The sequence below is a fragment of the Medicago sativa genome, chromosome 2 (assembly GCF_051527215.1).
Source record: "Medicago sativa cultivar Bolivia chromosome 2, Bolivia_mono, whole genome shotgun sequence".
Lineage (NCBI taxonomy): Eukaryota > Viridiplantae > Streptophyta > Magnoliopsida > Fabales > Fabaceae > Medicago > Medicago sativa.
The window spans coordinates 66,471,422-66,495,332 of NC_140750.1; the positions used below are offsets into that span (position 1 = coordinate 66,471,422).

The 23,911-nt window shown below is 32.5% G+C and overlaps 1 protein-coding gene and 1 pseudogene across 1 annotated transcript; one reads left to right on the plus strand and one right to left on the minus strand.

The window, feature by feature from the left end:
* Positions 1 to 1,650: 1,650 nt before the first annotated feature.
* Positions 1,651 to 11,193, minus strand: LOC146949875 (ubiquitin carboxyl-terminal hydrolase 14-like). The gene is made up of 20 exons (XM_085745903.1): positions 10,993 to 11,193; positions 10,694 to 10,865; positions 9,758 to 9,870; positions 9,298 to 9,634; positions 7,311 to 7,405; positions 6,336 to 6,469; positions 6,189 to 6,245; positions 6,031 to 6,108; positions 5,678 to 5,732; positions 5,555 to 5,596; positions 4,996 to 5,076; positions 4,435 to 4,633; positions 4,288 to 4,345; positions 4,080 to 4,202; positions 3,562 to 3,650; positions 3,390 to 3,479; positions 2,723 to 2,890; positions 2,513 to 2,631; positions 2,269 to 2,398; positions 1,651 to 2,043 (listed from the first exon to the last, which is right to left on the minus strand). Exons 1-20 carry the CDS (start codon positions 11,086 to 11,088, stop codon positions 1,871 to 1,873), a joined length of 2,409 nt encoding a protein of 802 aa, XP_085602029.1. The 5' UTR covers positions 11,089 to 11,193; the 3' UTR covers positions 1,651 to 1,870.
* Positions 11,194 to 17,723: 6,530 nt separating this feature from the next.
* Positions 17,724 to 18,352, plus strand: LOC146949876 (uncharacterized; annotated as a pseudogene).
* Positions 18,353 to 23,911: the final 5,559 nt, after the last annotated feature.

The following is a 23,911-nucleotide window of genomic DNA, read 5'->3' on the forward strand; positions in this document are numbered from 1 at the left end:
TAATCCCTCTCTGAAACTCAACTCCTAAACATGGTTTAATATTCTATATGTTAACAAATTATTTTAAGGAAAACAAATTACTTTCGAAGAAATGTATTTCGGTGCAAAATTAGACTAATCATGTACTAATAGTGTATTACTGTCAAAAAAATTATATGTACAAATAGTGTAAAAGATATACAGTTAATCATATCTCACTAATATGTTGTGTTATTAAGCTATTTTTTATAGTATTTGTTCAAGCATCTATATGATAGAATACAATTAGATGTATATAAAATTTATTCACATTGTTTGTGGAAGTAGTTATTGTTTCCGACACCTGTGGGAAGTTGTCTTTTTTCTGTCCTAGTGACTAAAAATTCACCTCTAAGATGAATAAATGGGCAATCGAGTTTGAACTCTGATTCCTGCATATATAATGCAATATCCCTACTAACTGAGTTAACATTGTGGTAACTGGGGATAGTTTTTTTTTTTAACAATAGCTTTCGAAAGTAGTTAAATTCATAAAATTTGACTTCTATTATTTTAACTACAATTTCAGTTTGCCTCTGCTTTCTGCAAGGAATCATATCCGTCTTTTTGTTTTTTTTTTAGTTTGAATTTGAAGGTTTATACCCCACGCCAAATACTTTGCCAGTTAAATATGTAGCCAGATTATTAAACCTATTTTTTAATTAATAATGGAGAGTACAGAATTATCGTTAAAAAGGAATCGAGTACAGAAAATATATATACATTGACTTAGTATGTGTTTGGTCCGGCTTTTGGTTTAACGCAGCCGTGCGATGAAACAAAAGTTAGGAAATCCAGCTTCACAAAATCACAATAAACATTGCATCACGATATTTGATATTCTAACGCGGAACCAAACATTGTCTTAATGTGTTAAGATATAGACTAAAGAAATTATCAATTATTTGCCAAAAAAAAAATACTATGATTTTTTTTTACTAAAAATAAATATATGATTATCTGTGAATGTGTATACCTCATTAAAAGAATTATTTAAGTTTTTTTCCTTACAATTGTATAATAACAAAATGATAATTTTATTGTTAAAATAAACACTACCACGTAATCAAATCCAAACAAGAATAAATCAAAAATTAATAAATAATTTATACAGTTAGGCGTGATAATAAATAATTAAAAAATTGTTATCTCGTTCTCCATTTAAAATTGCGTGTCATTTAAAATTTCTTCATGAAGACAATAGTCAACTTCACGAGTGAAGTAATTTACTAAATTGTGTGCACTAAACATCAAGTATTATCATTGCTATAAATACACAAGAATTATATGAATTTATACAGTCGCAATCAAATTTGAAGTGAGGTAGAATAAATTGAATACTTCGAATGGTTACATTTATTTATTTATTTTTAAAAATTGAATCTTTAACTAGTAAATAGTTAGTAAAGTGGAGTATCAAGGGTTGATATTTTAACCACTCATGTATTATGCACGCACATGTAATATTTAATCATTGATTTATTTATCAACAATGATATTACTCACTTTACTTTCTTAAGTGAATTGCTAACTTCAGTGTATTCTCCCAACCAACTGGTGACTTCGTTTTATAGATGAGGTCGCGCTATATAAACCAAACCACATCATAACGCTCTATCATAAAAAGACCTATTAATAACGGAATTGCAATTTCATTTTGTTTGTATAAAGATCACATTCTCAGTTCCTAAAATGATGTATTACTGGCGAACCCAAAAAAATGTTGAGACAGCCAATGAGGGCCTGTTTAACAAGCAACCAAGACAAAGGAAGCAATTTAGAACACGGTGTGCCTCTTTACAAAGTTGAAATGTTCAGAGTTCAATTCTTGACACACAATCTAATTCAAGAGTCAAAGCCTCTCGAAAAAGTAAAGATAGCCCATGTCCTTGGGAGGATTAATGGAAGCCCCTACCTTGTTGTCGTTAAAAATAACCCATCTACCATCTTTCAAGATGTGTGCAACATAGTGACCGCAGTGTGTTGAGGTTCCAATGTGGCTAACAATTCCCATAAGTCGATATCCTGTGGAAAACCAAGAGAGAAATTCATTACGACCATTTGTCGAAGTAATAAAGTTGATATGAAAACTTGTCCATTCTTCGGGAATAACCATCAACAACCCTATAAGATCAAATAAAATATCACAACATTAACGAAGACAAGTATCATCATATTTTCGGATTATTAATGATAGATAATCATCAATAACAGAAGTAATTAAGAATCTAAGATGTGAAAGCAACTCACTTCCTCCTCCATCGGATAAATCAGCATCATTTGGACCAGATGTAGTGTTTGATGCAGTAGCATCCATGTTGGAAACGGATGCATCAGGATTGCTGAAGATCCAGTCTGTTGCTTTCTCAATGTCACCACCCTGCAGAGCAAATATTCCATTAAAATAGTCAACTTAAAGACATTTATGGACAATGTATCCGGCCAAACCGGACATACTTGAGAGAAATGTGAAAGTGTTGAAAAACAAATTTACCGATGCTATCAGTGCCTTTCGAGCAACGTCATCTTGAAATCCAAATGAAAGTAGCATATCAACTTTCGACTGGTCAACACTTTCAGAGCCACGCCCTCTCGAAATGGGAGCATCAATATCTAATAGACAAATATACATCATTATTTCCGGCATATACAGGTACCTAGATATACAGAACTATTTTGCTAAATAAAGAAAACAACGAGAAACCTGGATCCTCCATGTGAGCTAGTAACCAAGTCATTGCCTCTTCTACTCCAGCATTTGATGTATTTATAGCAGCTTTTTGACAGTGAATCTGGTTAAAGCCCATAGAAACCAGCTGTGAAACAATGTCTTCATTGGCTAAAGGTATTTCTGAATCATCCTCAACGGGTACTGTGCAACACAGAAAACAGATTCCAACACAAAAAATTAAAACTTCAATCCAGCTAAAAATATTGAATTGTTAAGCTGAAAAGGCATTAGCCCACATAACATAGGATAATAAGACTCGCAGAAACTGATGACAATCAGAATTTGCAGTTATCAAAATACCATTTACATCAAAAGGTCAACAGTGCTCTTAGTTTTCTACTATGTATTCCTTAATATACGAAGTGAACACAGTTCAGTTGCAAACAGATTAAAAGGGAGGATGTCAAAAATCATTTTGCTGGATTTGAAGCATATGTGGAAAACATAAAAGTATATTATCAACCTAAGCAACCATCCTTAAAAAATTGGTCTCTTGACGTCTCAATTGAGCAAACTGCATTTGTGAGACGGTAGAGAACCGACATATGAAAAATGTTATTACATACATATGTCTGTTAAGGATTTAGCGACCCAAATTGAATCTATATTGTCTTCAGAACTAAAAAAAATAACTACGTACCCCCATCTGGTAGAAGCTCTTCCCCAGGTTGATGACCTTTGCTGCGCATGTGACTGATATCAATGATATCAGGAACGTCAACATATACATCTGACAAAACAAAAGTTCTTAATAATAAGGATATAGAATAACAATAATCTGAAGGAATAGATTTAGTGAGTATAACAAGTACCGAGTTTTTTGGGTACCCATCCCTCCTCCATAACAAATTTGCGCATGTGCAACACCAGATAATCCGGAAATGATGTCAGACCAGCCGACCTACAGGTTATATTGAGTTTTAGCATCAAAATGGTAATTTAACTTAATAGAAGGTTTTCAGTAAAGGAATGCTACACTTGGTTATCATCTACTCGCTCAAGACAATGGCTTTGAAAGACAAAACCTCTTTGGTTTGAGAAAACTGTCAATATTTTCATTTTTCCAATACAAAACATTGAAAACAAAAACAGAATAAAAATAATGTAGCAATTTTGTAATCAAAAGTGAAAACAGAACGTTTGCTTAAACCATATAAGCCAAGATGAAATTTTATTGAAAGTGAAAAACAAAAAATAAAAACAGAAAACATTTACACACACTAAACTAAACAACCATACAATTCTCATGAAACCAAAAATTGACCTATTTCCAATATGAACTACCGTGCACGGCATTATAATTTAACACAATTTTCAGGAGATTGCTTACTTTACTGCTGTTGTCTTTGTTTGCAGAGCAGTGCTGTAAAAATCATGTATCTCCTCGGGAGCTGAGAAGCTTGCAAGGCAAGCTTCTAAAGGCACCCTTGGACGTACAACCTCATCACCAGACCTATCACAACAAATAAATACAATAAGCAAAGCTTGGATGGGTGCAAATGAAAGAAATTTTCAGATTCCTAGATATTTGAACTTACACTTCTTTTCCCTCAGAAAGTTTCTCTGCTTTCATCTTGTGAAACAATTCCAATTCTTCTGAAATTTCTCAAGAAACAAATATGTAAGAATTAAATACAAGACCCTAAGATTTCTCAGTTTGTCAAAATTTATGACAAAAATCCGACCTTTGTTAGTTGCTTCATGCAATGGGATATTCAGAGAAAGAATGTAGTCATTCCTTCTATTGTATGCAACTTTTCCCGATGAACACAAGATACGATCTTCAACACCAAACTTGAAACTCCTTGCGGGATCCAGTTCAGTTTTCCCAGCATTAGCACGCTCCACTTGGTCAAGAAAATGAAGGAAAAATTCTAAAGCATCCTAACATCAAGTTGCAATCAAACGGTTAGAAGATAGCAAAGAAATGATGTCTCTAAATATAACATTTATAATTATCTACTACACGCCTACTAGAAAAGAAAAGTAAATATTAGAAAGCCAAAAATTTTATAATAATAATTGTAAGTAAACCAAATGAATCAATGACTGACATGCTTCCAGCTTCAATTGATATTATCTCTGATCTTCTATCGGTTTATGGGGTCAGGTGGCTATTTACTAAGGCTACATTTCCAATTGAATTCACAAAAACTATGGACATCGACTTATCAAATGAATTATAATATCATACTCTACTTTCACCTTTAATTCATGTTGAGGAAATAAAAAGTTGGTGAAGATACCTGTTGTCGCATAGTAGAAAATTCCGGATGGCTAGCAGCAACTAAAGTTTTGAACATACGTGGTGGTATCCCTTCTTGCTCCTAGTATTTGAAGATGGGAAACAAAAAATGGTCACGGGACACAAATTAAAACAAGAAACGGTAAGATGAAACATAGATATATGAGATGGTGAGAACTGAGAATAGTTAGTGGCATAAATCTGTTATTTTATCAAGTGACATTACAAGTCTTCAACCAAAACAATTGCAACATATGCAAATGATTGTGATCAAATCTCAGCCTAAAAAAATTCATTTCCTAAACTGGTACAGTATATAATCCCCCCAAAAAAACATAAGTATAACAATGTTGCTAACTGAGAAATTCATTTCGTTATCCCTATGATCAAGGGATTTGAATGTACTCACTTAGTTATAAATAACAAACCTAATCTAAGAGAAGTTTTCTCCAAAAAATGTAAATTAAATTTATACATATTGTAACAATTCAATAACTTTAATATTCATGATCGTACAAGTCAGCAAGGAGATTTAGTCAGCAAAGTTCTAGAAAGCTCACCGCAGATGTAAGGGTGCTTGCAACATTTTTGTTGTCATCATTCTGGAAAAAAATAATGTAATATAAAAATACTTAAGACTCGAAACAAACTTTCAAGAGATAAGTGAGGATACTAGTACATACCTCAACTTGTGGAACAGAATATTTCCCAGACAGTAAACCATGTGCAAGTTTCGTCCTAGAATAAAATAGGAACAATTAATATATTCCCCTTTTCAAGTTTTTATCTAGAAAAACAAAATCCATTTTGTCAAAAAAAAATTCTAGAAAAACAAAATTTAGTTTTGAAGTACCTCATTATTAATAAACATTTCTTTTGATGAAACAGAATGCTCTACTATGATATATAACTACTTTATAGATATGGATTATTTATGTTGATAACTAAATACATATTTACATCAACAACAGAACATGACCAACAGAAAAGGGATAGAAGTAGTATTGAAGTATATTAAAAAATTGTAGTTTCTTACAACTGCATGTTGAGGTCCACAGTTGGATCAGCAGGAGCCTCCTCAAATGCCTTCTTTAGACTTTGGTTTATATAGTACCTAAGAAGCAATCATAACAAATAAGTAACTTCAAACAGGGTCTGAAACAGTTCAGATAAAAATTAGAGGCATGAACAAACCTTGAAGAGAAAGATCGTGCTGAAAATACAGCTTGCATAGTGGCTGCCAAATAACAACTGAAAGAAAGAAAGAAAAAATGAGGAACTAATAAAATGTCAAAAACAAGTGCATTATAGCAAACAGAGATCAACAAGAACCAACTCTACCTGTTTCCTAGATTGACCAATCCTGTGTATCCAGGTCCAAAAATTGGTTCCACTTCCTGCCCACTTTCTTGGATTCTATTCCATTCAAAATTGGTATTTTGGTCGAGTTCTTTTTCAGCCGTAGTCATTTCAGTCTGATTATCAGAATGCGTGTATTTATTATAATTATATACATAATACAATACTCATGATATGCATACTCTTCAACAAGTTTGTTACATAGTAATACACCAAAAGTTATTGCTTAAACATCCATTTAAAACTTCCTTAATAAAAAAAAAGCATATTATAGAGTAATACAGGAAAAGTCTATGCAAACATTTGCTTAGAAGGGGAAAAAACTGGCCAAGTAATTGGACATTGGAGTATATTAAACAGTGGTAATATTAAAAATATGAGGTCTCGAGCTCAGAAGGAGGGATGATACTACTTACTGTTTGGATTTTGTTGTTTCAATGTGATAGATAATAGAGCACAGTAATAGAAATTGTAAACAACATATCCCAGAACCACCCCAAAGATTACTAGGTATATTTGACCAAACAAGATTATTAGGAATATTTGACCAAACAAGTGCATTCCCAATTTCAAAGAGCAACAAACTCTAGATTTGTGAGATTTGCAACTGTTTCACTCAGATATTAAATGAAGTGATTCGCAAAAGGCCAAAAAGGAAATAAAGCATATAATCATGCACAATTAGAAAGAGTTCACTGCAGAACTTCACAACACAACATGCCTATTACAAACCATTTTAGCTACCACACAAAGCATTCACCAGATTAGAAGGAAAAAGGTGTGATATATCTTTTAGATGTAATATCTCTGCTCTAAAAATGTATTCTAATTTCAAAATTAATATGCTTGAAGAAAGTATAAAGAAATATTAGCATATCGCATGAAACCAAATACGGAAAGTATAATCAACTAATCAATTACCATCTACAAAATATCAATTTAAGATAAAGAACTAACCTTTTGTAGTGATGAGAAATCAATGCCAAAAAATGCTAGATGCTGTGCTAAAAGTGGATCCAACACATTATCATCCTCCGGATAGGAGAAAACATCTGAGCTGCCACAATATGTTGTCCATAATTAGCACACACAATGCAAAATAAATAAATAAATTGGCATTAAATTCACAGTATAGAGTTCGTATAATATACGAAGGGTGAAGGTTATCAGCATCAAAAATAAGCAACTCTGAGGTAGCATTTGGTAGACAGATTGAAATAGACTAGGATAGAACATGAGTTTTATTCTATGTTCAGTACATACATATTAGAAGTAGAACAGAATGGGAGGTAAAATAGCAGTAGACTCCACTAGAAATGACAGAACCAAAAAGAACATAACAGCACAAGCTGTTCCATTCACTAAAAATTCAAATGATTTTTTCCATTGACATTATGATTCGTAGCCTTGCTAATTTTGAAACTAAACACTTCTATGTCAGAAAGTTGAGCTACATCAAAATCGTGTCTTATGCTTGAGACAAGCAACAATGATAACAAAAGTGTTTTCCCACTAGGTATTACTGACTTTATGGATCAAACATATCATTATTCCTATCATACATCATGTCTAATCATCCATCATTTAAATACAAACCTTATTAACTGTTTAGCACATAGTTTTATTTAGTTTCCCTTTATCTTCAATTATTAGAGTATCCTTCTTCTGATTTACTCTTTTTACCGGTGCTTCTACAGTTCTTCTGTACACATGCCTAACCCACATAAGGTGGGGCTCAGCAATCTATACCATAATAGGTGCTACCCAACTTTCTCGCTAATGCTTTCATTTCCTGATTGATATTTGTCTATGTAAGTAATATATTCTGATAGTATGATTATTAGATAATCAAGATCATAGACATGACAACGTGGTTATCTTATAATGAATAATGTGATTGTAAATTGATTCTCTCAGAGCCTATCTAAAAGAGTCTCTATGGTGTAGTTTAAACACACTGGTTCACAATACTATGCCTCTGTTTTCTCATTTAACAACAACGTGTCTACCGCCCAAAAAAAGAGACAACTCTAAGACTATAACTGGCCATTTATTTCTTCTTTTGGCTCTCCAATTAAGACTATATCATCTACAAAAGCATGTATCATTGAAACAACTCTTGTCTGTTGTTGTACATCAGACATAGATAAAAGACAAGGGCCCAAAGTTGACCCTTAAAGCATCTTTTGTGGACCCATCTTTGATTGCTCAAAAATAGACAATAAAAATCATTTCCTCTCCAAAGCTATCCAAAATAATTCTCAGGGAACCCCGTCATATGTCATTTGTAAATCAATGAAAAACATGTAAGCCTGTTAGATTCCTTTGTTATCTTCATGTCAACCTCTCCGGCATAAAATCAAATTAATTTTTTGAAATGCGGGTCTCTTGTCTTAATATTTATTTAATTAGCCTCTTCAATAGCTTCACAATATGGATCATGAGCTTAATCCCCCTATGGTTTTGTGCAATTTTGTATGTCACCCATGTTGTTATAGATAGAGTCAAGGTCACATACTTTTCCACTCGTTCGGCATACTCTTGGCTACATTATTTTTATTCCACTCTTTCAGCATGTTTACACAAGAACCTTGTTTTATAACACAGCTTTTAAACTTAACCTTAAGTTCCATGTTTGTGTTCGACCACTAAGAATCATGCATGCATAATCGATTGGCTAGAGTGCTGAATCATCATAAAATAAAGCTTTAAAACAAACATACAAATTCATCAGTAAGAATGTGTTTGGCCACTAAGAATCATGCATGCATAATCAATTGTCTAGAGTGCTAGACCATGATAAAATAAAGCTTGAAAACAAACATACAAATTCAATCGTAAGAAATAATAATATAGCATAATAGTAACCTTTCATGATGGTACATTAAATCAAACTATTAGAAACGTAAGTTTGTCAAAATAAAATATGCTAGAAGTGCATCACCTGCTGCCTCCAGATCAGCAGTAATAGTTCCGAGCTTTACAGCGAGTGGGTAGCCTGTCTTTTTGTAATGTTCAACTGCATGGTTGTTTCCGCCACTTCCATCCCAGTTTTTCCTCCCACAAAGGATCACTCCATCAGTCAAATTTAACCAAAGATTGTCTGTCTTGTCACATTGGGAGCATTTCCACCCAGTTGGGGGAATAACAACACCATTGTCAATTTGCTGTAAATTCGTTGCATAGACACTGACGAGTTTCTTATCAGCTGTCCATGCTGCAACTTGCTCCTTCCGTTCAGCACCCGCATCTAGCAATATAGCATCAGCCGCCAACCTTACCTGAATTTTTTTCCAACAAATAACCGAAATAAATTAAAATCTCCCCGGCATAAGACTTCTCTATGAATCAAATTCTGCAGTGAATGAACAAAGAAAAAACCAAAAACAGTGGGCAACAAATACCTTCTCCGGTAATTCCACAGAAGGATATGAAAGTGAAACATAGTCAGGTAATATAACAATATTATGAGTTTCTTCATAGTCAGCCTCATTGTTATCAAATCCCCCATCAATACCTACAGATGCATACAATGGATAATCACATTATCCATAAAAGAATCATCAGTTGTTAAAAAAATTATAAAACAACCAAGCCAACAACTCAACAACCAAATTGACCAAAACCAATTACATGCAACAATAACAAAGACAAACCCATAGTTTTGATTGGCTTATATGAGCTTATCTACCAACATAAGCACTTGTGAGTATGTTTGAGCTTATGTAATCAACTTAGGACGTGTGTATAAGCTATTTCCAACTTATTTCTCTAAGCTCTATAGGATAGCTTATGAAAACACCTTATAGCATATATGTAAACAGCTTGCCTTTATTTTATCTTTTGTTAATGGAAATAGCTTATACATAAGCACTTATGATAACCGTTTATGCTATAAGCACTTAAATAATATTTTTATTCAAACAAGTTCATAGCTTATGCATAAGCACTTATAATAAGCTTTTACACTAAGCACTTAATTAAGTTGTTTATCCAAACAGGGTCATGGCTTATACATAAGCACTTATGATAAAAATTTACGCTATAAGCGCTTAATTTGGTTATTTATCGAAACAGGGTCATAGATTATGCATAAGCACTTAAATGATAAACAACTACGCTATAAGCACTTCATTAAGTTGTTGTTACAAACAGGGTCAAAGCTTAACCAAAAGCACTTCTGATAAGTGTTTATGCTACAAGCCCTTATACTACAAACTCTTATTAAGTTGTCAATCAAAACAAGACCTAGTAATGAAACAACAACTGAAACAAGACATAACATAAACATATACAGCTTCAATAATCAAGTAACATATACAATATGTCATAACACAAACCTATAGCCAATAGGGTAGGTTTCTTCAAAGGCCTGTCTTCCGGAACCGGCTTCTTCGTCTTCTTCACATGCAAATAAACCGGATTTCCAGTCTTTTCAAAGTTCCAACCCACATAATCCTTCCCAAATGCAAGAAAATTGAACATGTCGATGAACAACCCACCTTCTGACATCTGAAAAATCAAAAACCCGCAACCATAATCTTTCAAAATCACAACAATACATTAAAAAACTGAAAAATTTAACAATGTAAAATCGATTTCAAATTAAAATATGAAAAAAAAAAGGAAGGATTTTTACAGGAGTGTCGAACGATAAGCAGCATTCTTGCTTGTAGACGCGATTGGTGGGTTCTGGGATTCGAACTCGAGAGAGATTTGATCGGAGCAAATCCATGGTGGTGTTGAAGCAGTTGCAGAAAGCTTCGAGATTTTGGAACGAAGGGTTTTAGAGAGAGAGAGAGAATGAGTGTTTGCCCTAACCGATCAATTAGTGTTTCGTATCTTTGGAGTGGAAAGAAATCAAGCTAATATACTCTCTTTTGTCCTATCTCAATTAAATTAACCAGCAAGTTTAAGATAATTCATATTCATATTTTGAGTACAACAAAAAAAAAATCACATTTATTTATTACTAAAATGATTAAATAATCCCATATGTTGTGCTTTTGTTCAAGTGTGCTTAGCTCAATTGGTAGGACGCATAGCGGATAGCTTATAAGCTAGCTGATAAGCTAGCTGATAGCTTTTAGCTGATAAGCTAGCTGATAGCTTTTAGCTGATAACTTATAGCTGATAAGCTAATTAAAGTGTTTGGTAAAAATAGCGGTTGAACTAGCTGATAAATGTAAAATTACATAAAAGGACATTATTAATTCATATAAAATTTATACTACTATAAATTAATATTTAAGATATTTGATAATTTAAATATTTTAAATTTAATAACTGTTTATTTTATTTTAGTTTTTATACTTTATATAAAAAAAAATTAAGCAAAACCTTTCCAAAAAAAATTAAACAAAAGTTACTTGTGACCCTCTTAAAAAAAAGTTAATTGCGACAACAATTTTTTTTTAAAACATAGCGTAATTTTTTTAACTAAAAAGTAACATTTTTTTAAGGGAAATGTTATGTAAAAGCAAGTCTATATTTTGTAACCAAAACATAACGTGAGCATGTAATTTTATTATCAGCCTTTTTTTAAAAAAAAATTATTATCAGCCAATGAAATCTGAAATTTAATTAAACATAAGCACATAACATGTCTTTTTTTTAAAATAGCTATTTATTACAAAGGGTAAACATGGGTTTTAGTTAAAGTGGTAAGGGTATAAATGGAATAAAACATGAAAAGCTATAAGCTATAAGCTCAAACGCTACTTGAAGTAGCTTCTGAAAAATAGCTTATAAGCTCATTGAAATTCGTGAAATAAGCTATAAGCTCGTTGTAAAAAATGTTACCAAACAGAACTTATTTTGTCAAACGAGCTTATAAGCTATAAGCTATAAGCTAGTTATGTGGCCTTACCAAACAGTGTCATAATATATGCAAGGTTCGGAGTTTAAACTCTAGCCACCACCAAAAAATTAACCCCGTTAAAAAAAAGTTTGGGCAAACCGATAAACTAGTGATGACGGGTTCAAAATCACATACCTTCTTTTTTTTATAGCGGGTTGGTCCGGGTGTCACTTTAGTGTATTGCACCATAATTGAAATATATAGTTTATGTTATAAATAAAAGGGTTAAGTTATTAACCCGTCAAAAAAGAGTTTGGGCAAACGGATAAACTAGTGATGATGAGCTGAAAATAAAAAAAAAGTGATATGTTTTGCTCCCTAAAAAAATTTCTACAGTAAGAATACTCCAAATAAGTATGTAAAAATAGTAACAATGTTCGCGACTGTTATGTGCGTATTCTGTGTGTGTTCTTTTCAATTTTGTCATATATTTTCCTATATCCGCTTAATTCTTGATAAAAAAATCCCCAATTTCATGAATAGTGAGAGATCGGAGTGGAATAGAACTTCTTGAAAAAAAAATCCCCAATTTCGTGAATAGTGAGAGATCGGAGTGGAATAGAACTCAAGTTGAGTGAGAAATCAAGGTTGTAGAGAGCGAGGAAGCCGACAACGATGGATGGTGACCGAGACTCATTTCACTTACAAAAATATACTTACAAAAATAAAAGGATGTAGTAAAATATTGACCTTTTATTGGATGTTAGTATAAAATAATTTTACACATACCATGCATATCCTTTCAATTCTAATAATGTTAATGGTAAAATTGTATGTCAAGATGGCTAAAAAGGACCATAAAATTATTTTTGCGTAGACATGATTGGCAAGTTCAAGAATTCGAACATGAAAGAGATTTGATCGGAGCAAATCCATTGCAGTGTTGAAGCTTAGGGTTTGGGAGCGAAAATTTTGGAACAAGTGTTTTAGGGGAGATATATATATATATATATATATATATATATATATATATATATATATATATAGAGAGAGAGAGAGAGAGAGAGAGAGAGAGAGAGAGTCGTTGATTGCCCTAACTTTTTTTTTTTTTTTTTTTGAAGGAAAGCTAACTCATTTCATTTCATCCAAAATAATAGAGTGAATACAATATGGAGAATGATAGAAAGTAGTGGGACTAGCATGTAATATAGACGCTCGAGCAAGATTATGAGCGACTCTATTAGCTTGTCTCCTAACATAAGCTAGAGCATAACTAGCATTAGAAAAAAGTAAAGTTCTGCAATTAGAGAGTAAGATTCCTAACTCATTCACATAGGGGCTATTACCAAGGACTGCATTCACAACTAGCTGACAATCTGTTTCGAATACTACCTGATTGAGGCCAAGATCAAGAGAAATTTGGAGGGCTTGTTGTATGGCGGTAGCTTCACATTCAGCTGCAGTTGGGATAGAGGGAAAAATCATTGAGTGAGCTTGGATAAGTTGTCCAAGGCTGTCTCGAAAACAAATACCAACACCAAATTTTCCTTCAGCTTCAAAAAGGGCACAATCAACGTTACACTTTATCCAATCTGTCGGCGGTTTAGACCATACTGGAGTAGCAGGCTGCACATTACCATTGGGACGGTTGCACCACTTGAAGTCTCGAACAATATCCAGTGCTATGATACAAGATGTGTTTGCATTGACTGGTTTTTGCTCCCATAAACAAGCATTACGCGCGCGCCAAATACTCCATAAGATAGCTACAAATCTTGCACAATTTTCCGCCTCAAGCGCTCGAAGTATGGCAAAGATAATAGAGGAAAAACTGCCGTTGGACGTCATGTACGGTGCTATCGTACCCCAAAGATTTGCTGATTTCCAACAATCAATAGCAAACTTACAATGCATAAATAGGTGCATTTCATCTTCAAGGTCGTTATTATTGCATGTCACACAAGTTGACTGACAAGGTACTCCACGACCTTGCAAATTAGACCGTGTAGGTAAACAATTACGAAGCAATCTCCAACAAAAATGTTTGATTTTAGGCGGAACATGCAGTGTCCACATTAATTTCCAATCGCCTGGGACATGATAGTTTGATCGTTGCTCTGAAATATTCAAACACATCTTGTAGGCAGATTTTACTGTGTATGAGCCATTAGAAGAGGCATTCCAAATAATTGTATCAGAATCAGTTCGAGAGTGCAAAGGTAACTTACAAATATCTAAAGTATCTTGCGTGTTCATAATAGAAGCAATAAAGTCTCGATTCCAAGTGTTGGTTGTTGGGTTGAAAAGCTGGGAGACAGTCATGTTGGTAAGATTACTTGCCGGTATCGTGAAAGGCCGCAAATTCTGACGAGTGCGGATCCAAGGGTCTTTCCAGAACTTATATTGATTATAGTTTGGTATCTTTTTGCAATATAAATGAAGCTAATATACTCTCTAGTCTCTATGTCGCCATAATAGTTTTTAGGATAAAGATATTCACATTTATTAGGAAAATGAATAGTTTCACTTCATAAGTTGAGTTTGAGTAATGATTGTAGTTCCTTTGCCTCTCTCTATCTTAGCATAGGTTTTGATTTATGCATTATTAAATACTTCTAGACAGGTATCGTGTCTCTCTATTGTATGACTCATTGTCACTCGCACATGCATATTTTGCATGATTGCATCAAATCTTTGTTAAATCCATGTTTTTAACCTACTTTGAGGTGGAAATCATATTTTTCAAAGTTTTAGGCCAAAGTGTAATTTTCAACTAATTTTTAATGATTTTTAACACTCGATTCTATTGAATAGTCATGTGTAACATTTTGAATCAATTCAAAGGTAACATGAATACCTGGTTCTACTTTGTATCGATTCATTTCTTAAATAAATGTTTGATGAATCGATTCATTATTCATCTAAGTTGAAACATTCTTCAAACAAGCTCAAGAATGTGCCTTTAAGCATGCGATTCGATTCATAATTTTTACGAATTGATTCACACTGTGTATTTATTTACAAAAACTCAACTTCAAAGTATTCTAAAACCCTCCACCTATAATAAATATAATTTTTCCTCATTTTTCTCATTATTGAAATCATTCTTTACCTTTCTCTCTACTATCTTTCTCTAAGAAACACTTGTGAAAACGCTTTCATCAAGAAACTTCGAGAGATTGTTCCATAGGATTAGGGGGTACTCATAGGCTGGGTAATGATTGGATTATCTCAAGGAATTTGAGGTGGCTCAAGATTCTAAAGTATAGAAGAAGGTTTATTTTCGCCTCTAACATCTCAAAGGATTTTCTTGCAATTCAACACCGAAGAAACTTCATGGAGCTCTTAAGAATGAAGAGATCTTTTTGAAGATAACTCAAAGATTGCATGGAGTTAAAGAATGGAAGGGTTCAAGTTCTAAATTCTTGGAATATTACTTGTGGAATATTAGAATAGAACTAGGACATAGCATCTTTTATAGCAAATAATGCCATATTGTGGAATATTACTTGTAACAAAAACCTTGTAAAGGTGTGGAGCATGAAATTTATATATTGTTGATAAAACACGTGGAACTTCATAAAAATAGTGTAATTACGTAAACATGGTAGAAATTCAACTCAATCATAAAAAATTCAAACTATTACACATAAACAACTAAAGATTTTATCTAAAAAAAGATCAAAGATAAAAATCATTGAATTCAATGGTTTAGAAAAACTTCTCAAATCCAAGTTTCAAGGGATTCTTCATCATATGTTTTTCTCTTCCATCAACACTCTTCTATCAATCTCCTCTAAAAAACACCATTTTAACAAAAAGTACTCCAACAACGGCATAAATGGATCACAAAATCTAAAGAACACCCTTCCCTCACAACAACAACAAAAACACCAAAATCAAAAAACAAAAACTTCAATCCTTGCATGTTCCGAGCGTTAGAGATTTTGCTTCATTATATGAAATTAATGTTCCAAAACCCTGTTGTGCATTGGTTTTGATTATCATTCTTCAAATTAAGTATAAAAATCACAATAACGTTATCCATATTCATGTTATAATGGAGTCCGTGCAAATGAACAAAGAAAAATATAATAAAAAGTCATTATTTAATTGTTTTAAAGCCGTCGTGGACGAAGACGATGATTTCAAACCACCAAAAAGAAGAAAACATGGCGTCACTACCAATTCTGTTCTTAATCCTGCCATTGCAGATGACGAAGATGTCTTTTTATTTTCACCGGGGGCAAAGGAAGAACGTGGTAATCAACAACGAAAGAGAGGAAGGGAAACATGGCATGCCCTTAGAATGGCGATTAATGACACAACATTGGTAGTTTTCTTTCATTTATTTTATACATCTTTTTTGTTTTTTTTTTCCTTTAGTTCTTTTTTGTGTACATATATTTTATTCTACTTGTCGTTATATGCTTTTTTATTTTTTATTTTTTATTAGAATAATATGTTTTTTTATGAAACTAGTGATTGTCATAATCTTAACATTAATTAATAATTTAATAAAATATATATTGCATATGTATGAATAAGGATGGCTTAAGAACTCTTGATTTCACCAATTGTTATGTTTTTACTTCTTAATTTGTTTCTAATTGGCTCTTCTATGGAGTATCTTTTTGTGAAAATGACTTATTTACGTAAATTCTAAAAATCATAGTACTTACATTGATATCTACTTAGTTATCTAATTTTGTTTAGTAAATACTTTGTAATGAATTACAATATACACGGATGTTGCCTCATGTATTTGGAATGAAATATAAGTATGAATGAAATATCTCCTCCCATATTTAGTAGGAGTAATAATATTTTTAAAATATTATTTAATTTAACTTTTTTTATATTCAATGATCTAACTCGTTAGTCATAAAATGTAATTTAAAAAAATTATTTAGTTCTTCTATTGAGATTACATAAATTCAATGCAATTAGCTCTATTTCTCAAGATGAATAAATTTTACACATAATTCATTTTAAAGAAGTGCATTTTTGCTGTATGTTTATCAGTATAATATTTTACGGTAGTTAGGTTGCCAACAATGAATTGCTCTATGTGGCATCACAAATTATTCGAGTCTTTTCAGGAATTGGTCGGTTATTCGACATAGGTTAACTTGGTAGAAACAATGTATTTATAACATGATTTAAAAAAAGTATATAGGCTGCTATAGAGATTAGATTTTTTTTCACACATGGATTTTTTATTATATTTTTTATTTATTTTTCATGTTCTTAAAAAGTTTTAGATCTGTTTAAATTAGAAAAAGAGTAAATACGTCCCGTAAGTGTAACTCAGTTGGTAGCTATCAGGGACAATGTTTGCAGGGGCCGGGGTTCGAACCCCGGATTCTCCACTTCTCCACACTTTAAAAGTGTGTGATCTAGCCACTAGGATATTGAACCAAAAAAAAAAAAAAGAGTAAATACTAGATATGATAGTACAAGCATTAATGTAACCAAAAAAAAAGATATGATAGTACAAGCATTAATATAATTCAATTTGACGTGCCTAAATTTTCTTAAATTTTAATAGAATCTTCAATCGGGTTCAGTTTTTGTCTTCAACACAATTGAAATTTTTCTATCTTTTGGTGGGTGTTAGACCGACTCAATTAATCTTCTTTGTGCATTATGACAGATGAAGAAGATTCTTAGTAGAAGGAAAAGAAAAAAGGATTCCATGTTGAGATCAAACAACAACACAAAACAAGAAATCATCGATAAACACAAAACAACAACACATGAAACCACTTCAAACACTTCCTCTATCAATATTGGTTCATCCACAATGTTTTCCTCTTCATCATCTCTTAATTCATCTACCTCGTCACGCTTTGATCGCATGTCAAACTCTTCCACTTTTGAAATAAATAACACACCAAAACCACCATCATTAACTGGAACTAATGGAATATCAAAGAAAATTAATGGTGTTTTTGAAGATAAGAGGAAAAGAAACATAACTTTATGTATTCTATGGATTATTAATTTATTGGTTTTGATTTTATGGGGTAAATTTTTCGCTATATTGTGCACTTCAATTTGGTTCTATCTTGTGCCTTTTAGACATAGAAGGAAATGTAAAGAAAGGGTTTCTTCATATAAATAGAGTGAATTTGACTTTGTTCAGTATAAGAAGATTATTATGGGTGGGACTCGAAAGGAGTCTGTTCTCCTTTGACTTATGCTAATTCCATGATAAAGTCATAAAGTGTGCAAGTTTAAGGGTGCTAAGTTTGTAACACTATGAGTGTGTATGCAAATTTGTATACATGATTTTCATGATGAACTTTGGGAGTAATCGATGAATATATATTGATGATTGTATACTTATAGACTTATAAATGTGTATAATTAACATTAATATATTTATTTGTAACTTGTGAATTATGTTGTACGGTGGTAAAAATATTGATCATACTTAAAGAAAATTAAAGGCTTAATTGCACTTTTGGCCCCCTATCTTTCCAAAACTTGCGGTTACAGCCCCCTAACTAATTTAAATACAAAACAGCCACCTAAGTATTGAATCTTTGGCAGTTTTGGCCCCCCAAGGCCAAAAAAAATAAAAAAAATGACATGTGGCACCTCATTTATGATGCCACATCAGCGTTGGGGGCCAAAACTGCCAAAGATTCAATACTTAGGGGGCTGTTTTGTATTTAAATTAGTTAAGGGGCTGTAACCGCAAGTTTTGGAAAAATAGGGGGCCAAAAGTGCAATTAAGCCAAAATTAAAACATATAACTTTGACATGTGAGTTTTCATTGTTAGTTTGATATATAAGGTGTTTAATTGATTGAAGTTGGCTTCTTTTGTACCATAACTTTACGCCCCTTTGAAGGTGGAGTAAGAGGCAAAAGTGTCTCATTTTGATTTTACATTCACTTTGTTCAACTATTTGAAATTTAAAAAAGGTCGTATTTTTTCGATAAAATGTAGATAAATTATGGCTGGTAAAATATATTAAGGTATAGTCATAAAAATTATTTCTAACAAAGGGGACAAGAGTCTTGTCTGTATTACGAGCGATGTGTCAATTCCAAATATTGTTTGAATGTTGGATATATGAGGCTGCTAACTTACTCTCATTGAAGGAAAAAAAAAACTTAATCTCATTGAAAAACATGAAGGAGTAAAAATTAGCAAGTTTATTTTCACTCTAAAAGTAAGTTAGCAAAGCCTGCTGCTCCTGCTTGCTTTTTACAAAAATATTTAACTTCTACTCTTTTTAAACAATTTTAAATGTAAGGATAATTTTGTAACTTTTCTTTAATTAATTAAAAAAATACATAAACTATTCTAAATCCCTTTTCGTAAAAATAAAAAAATCAAAAAGAATAAGACGATAATGTTGAGGAATCATATTTTGACCATATTCCCTGATTCATGTCAAGGTTGTTGCTTTTTTAGCAATACTAACAACTCTCTTAAAACAAATGCTAAAGGTCATAGAAATAAAATGAAGGTGGCACAATTTTCTTTTTCATTTTATATAATTTTTAATTGTGTGTGTTGAGACTCTAGGGTCTCTTTCATCAAAAAATTACTATAGTGGCTTTACTAAGGGTATCGTTGATCATGGTCAACGACTGGTGACGACGAGCGTATGAATTTTTTTATGCAAACGGTTTAAAGGAATTTTTTATTAAAAAAAACAAAATTAAATGACATTTACATAATAACCCTTCATTTTAAACCTACTCATGATAGTAGAAAGAGGTTTTTTAATATAAAAAAAAGAGTAAATTTGCTAATTTACTCTTTCATGTTTTTAGGTAGGAGTAAATTAGCAGTCTCAATATATACATACATACAAGTATATATACAGACACCCACATAGAGCCGTCAAAACGGGCCGGCCCGTTTAGCCTGATTAATTATAGGACTTTTTAGCCCGACCCTAAAAAGGCCGGTACCCTTTAGGGCTAGCCCGAACAGGCCGCGGGTAGCCCGTTAGCCCGCATAACAAAAAAAAAAATCTTATAAATTATATATATTTTTCAAATAATTCTTTACTTAGTTGATTATCAAAGTAAAAAATAAAAGTGAAAATTCAATGAATTAACACATATAAATGTAATATAAAATTATATTTACTCGTTTCGTTATTTATAATTTTTAAGATCGAATATATAAATATATATATATATATATATATATATATATATATAACTATAACGTATCTAATTTATTTAAAAATATTTTCCTCGCCGTTTTAGTTTACGACTAGTGTACGAAAATGTTTACAATTTATTTTTGTGCTAGACATTATTTAAACATATCAAAAATATTATTTATAAAAAAATTTATAGGAGTATTTTATAGTACTTTTTTTATATAGAAAAATGTAATTTTTAATACGGGCCGGCCCGTTAGCCCGCGGCCCGTGTAGGGCTGGGCTTGGGTAGTATATTTCAAGCCCGTTTTTCAACCGGGCTTTTTGTCCCGGCCCGATAATGCCCGAAGCCCGTTAGGGCCGGGCCGCCCGTTTTGACAGCTCTACACCCACATAAAGAAAATAACATATTTTGACTATTTTGGGTTGACTTTCTCTCTTTTTAAAATTGCTCTCAACTTTCAACACATAGCAAATATAACAAATAAATAAAAGTAAATTCAAATATTAAAATAAAAGTGTAACAAACACGATATGAGTACGTACATGTCAAGTTTTTTTCCTTTATCCTTTAAAAAGTGTAACAAACTAGATGAGTATATATATATACTTACTTTTTCATTATCCCAATTACACTCTTAAATAAATTTTTCTATAATAAAATCGTTGTTGGTGTCATTGAAATAGATAATTATGGTTAATTTGGTTTGTTATAATTCAAAATCAAAATTTATAAAAAACACCGTTAATAGTTTTCAAACGTTAGGGCAATAAAAAGAGCGAAAAAGACGAGAATGCTCGTCTGTTTGCTAGTGTGTGTGTGTATGCCTCTACCGACGTATCTAGTCCCAAAATGATGCTCATTTGTACCACAGTGGGTATGTTCTATGTTGACCTTATCAATTTTGTGATATTTAAAATCTTTTTGATTTGCGTTGATGATTTTCTTGTTTTGTGTTTCAATTAATGGCTTGTTTATAGTTTGGCTTAACGTTTTATCTAATGGTATTTGATGAAAACACCCTGTGTATGTTAGGCCTTTTAAAATAGCTTTTTGAGTACAAATTTAATGGTGAACACCATCATTCAACACAATTTGCTCACAGTATGTTTGATTTATTCTCAGTTCAATCAATCTTTCACCCATTTAAAGACAAACTAACAATGAAAATAGACAACACAATTGGAAGATGGACGTGAGTTTAGTTGGGTTCCACCGTTAAAACAAACATAGTGTGAGTTTATATTGGCTTTTGAGTCTCTAAAGCAACATCCAATTATGTTGTTAACGTGGTTTCGTAGAAGCTACAAAACGAAGCTTCTACATAGGTGTGAAAAACTTGTCGTGGTTTCAAGCTAAAATGGAAAACATGCCGCGAAACCAAACATACCAATAGTCCCAATCTAATTGTATTTTTGTCTCTTGGATGAAATTAAGAATAAATGCACATTTAATTTTTTTGGGTTAATTAGTATTATGGTCCCTATAAAAATTCAAAATTTTACTTTTGATTCCTACAAAAAAATTGCACTTTTTAGTCCGTGTAAAATTTTTTGTCAGCATTTTTAGTCGTTGTAAAATTTTTCCAACATCAATTTTAGCTCCTATAAAAATTTCCGTCAACATTTTTTGTCCCTAAAAATTCAAAGAAAAATGTTAAAGAGACTAAAAAGTGTGATTTTTTTATAAAGGCTAAAAAATGAAATTATGAATATTTATAGACGCTTTTACTTAATTAACCCTGTTTTTTCTACAAAAATAATTTTTTATACTATAAATTAAATTTGATATATCTTGTTCATACTTCACATCTAAGAGTCATGCTAGTGCCCTTCAAATGGGAAGAATACTTTATTAGATACATAATCAACCACCATGGTGAACAACTTATTCCTAAATCCCCAACTTTACCGTCTTCTTCCATTTCCGTCCAAACTCCTCTTCACTCACACTCTCAAGTACAAACATTGTCTTCTTCCAATCAACACATTCTCTACCACTACCACTACCACACTTTCCTACTAATCAACCCTCCACAAAGGCGATTTGTGGTGTGGCATCAACTCATGGGTTTCACATAAACTCAAAGATCAAAACTCTTATTTGTGGAAAAACTTATGAGCAATACTTTGGGGAGTATGCAAATATGGAGTCATCAAAATTAAAAACTTTGCTGATCGGATAGGTTTCGAGAAAGAATTTAAAAATGAATATGGATGGTTGGATTCAGATGAGGAAGATTCAGAAGAATGAAGACATGAAACCTGGAGGAGTGGGGTTCCCAAGCTCAACTTAGACACATGCATCAAGCTCGAGACGCTAAACAAGCACTGAATGAGAGGCAACCCATTTTTTTATTTTTCAAGTAATTTTAAATTTCAGTCATTTATTTTACATATCCGCTCTTTCTCATAATCTCTTTCTTTTATTGTTGATAACTTGCTACTAGACTCATTGTTTTTACATGAATTGCATAACTTTCTCTTTCAGAAATCAAAAAAATTTGTTTTAGTCTTGGAGAATTGTTCGAAACATTGTCAGCAGAGGGCTAGCTTACTTCCAAAGTTCAAGAGCACGATAACTATTGGAGCTTACTGCGGAAGATACTCAGAAAAAGTCACCACTACAATTTTGTATAGCTTACTGGTGAGATTTTGAGTCACATATATATTCCAATCTATTTCTAATTTGCTATTTCATTACGAGTGTTCCATGTTGGATTGCTATTTTTGCTCGAAATTTCGGTCGTTCTCTATGGACTATAGGTTGTATTGTCATACACACGAGACATTTGTTTTTGGTACCTAGAGCCTTTTTCAAGCCACCCTGAATATCATAATTTATCCTTTGTGAAACCACTTTGAGCCTCCATGCATTAATTTTTTCTTGGTTACTTTTAGGTGACTTTGAATCATATCACAAGTTTTGAACCCAATTGATTAATAAAATTGTCATTCTAAGTTTTCATCATTTTGTTATAACTTGTTTTGGTTAATAAAATTTCCAAACATCTCTAAAACAAAAAGCTATTTCAAATAACTTCTCATAAAAATCATTTTTGAGAGATGCGTTTTTGATAAAAAAAAATGTGGTTTTTATTATTTAAAATCTTTAACAGTGAATATTTAATTTCAGCAATGATAATTTGACACACTATTTTGGCCAAAAATACGACACCATATGCCACTGTTCATTTATACTTTTTTTTTCTTTTCTCCTTCCCTGTAACCGCTCTTCCTTCACCTTCCTCGGTGGCGAGATAGATCAACCTCAGTCGCCCCTCCTTCATCTGACGCCCACCTCAGTCGCCCCCTCCTCGTCTCCGCCGACTTCAATGCCAGATTTCACACCTCCTTTCTCGCGTCTCGCCGTCGTGGATTTCTCTGCCATCACTGACCGTTAACCTCGCCGGCGTTCAACTCGTCGTCTGCACCCGTTGATCTTACTGACCATCAACTCTCTTGCACTGTTGCTCTATCAACCAGATCCCGCACCTCCTTTCACTGCTGTCGTCGTTAAACCCACCGTCGCCGAGAAGTAAACGCAAATCAGACGAAGACATATGAATAAGAGAAATAGAACGAAAGATGGTGGGAGGTGGTGATGATACATCGGCGGGAA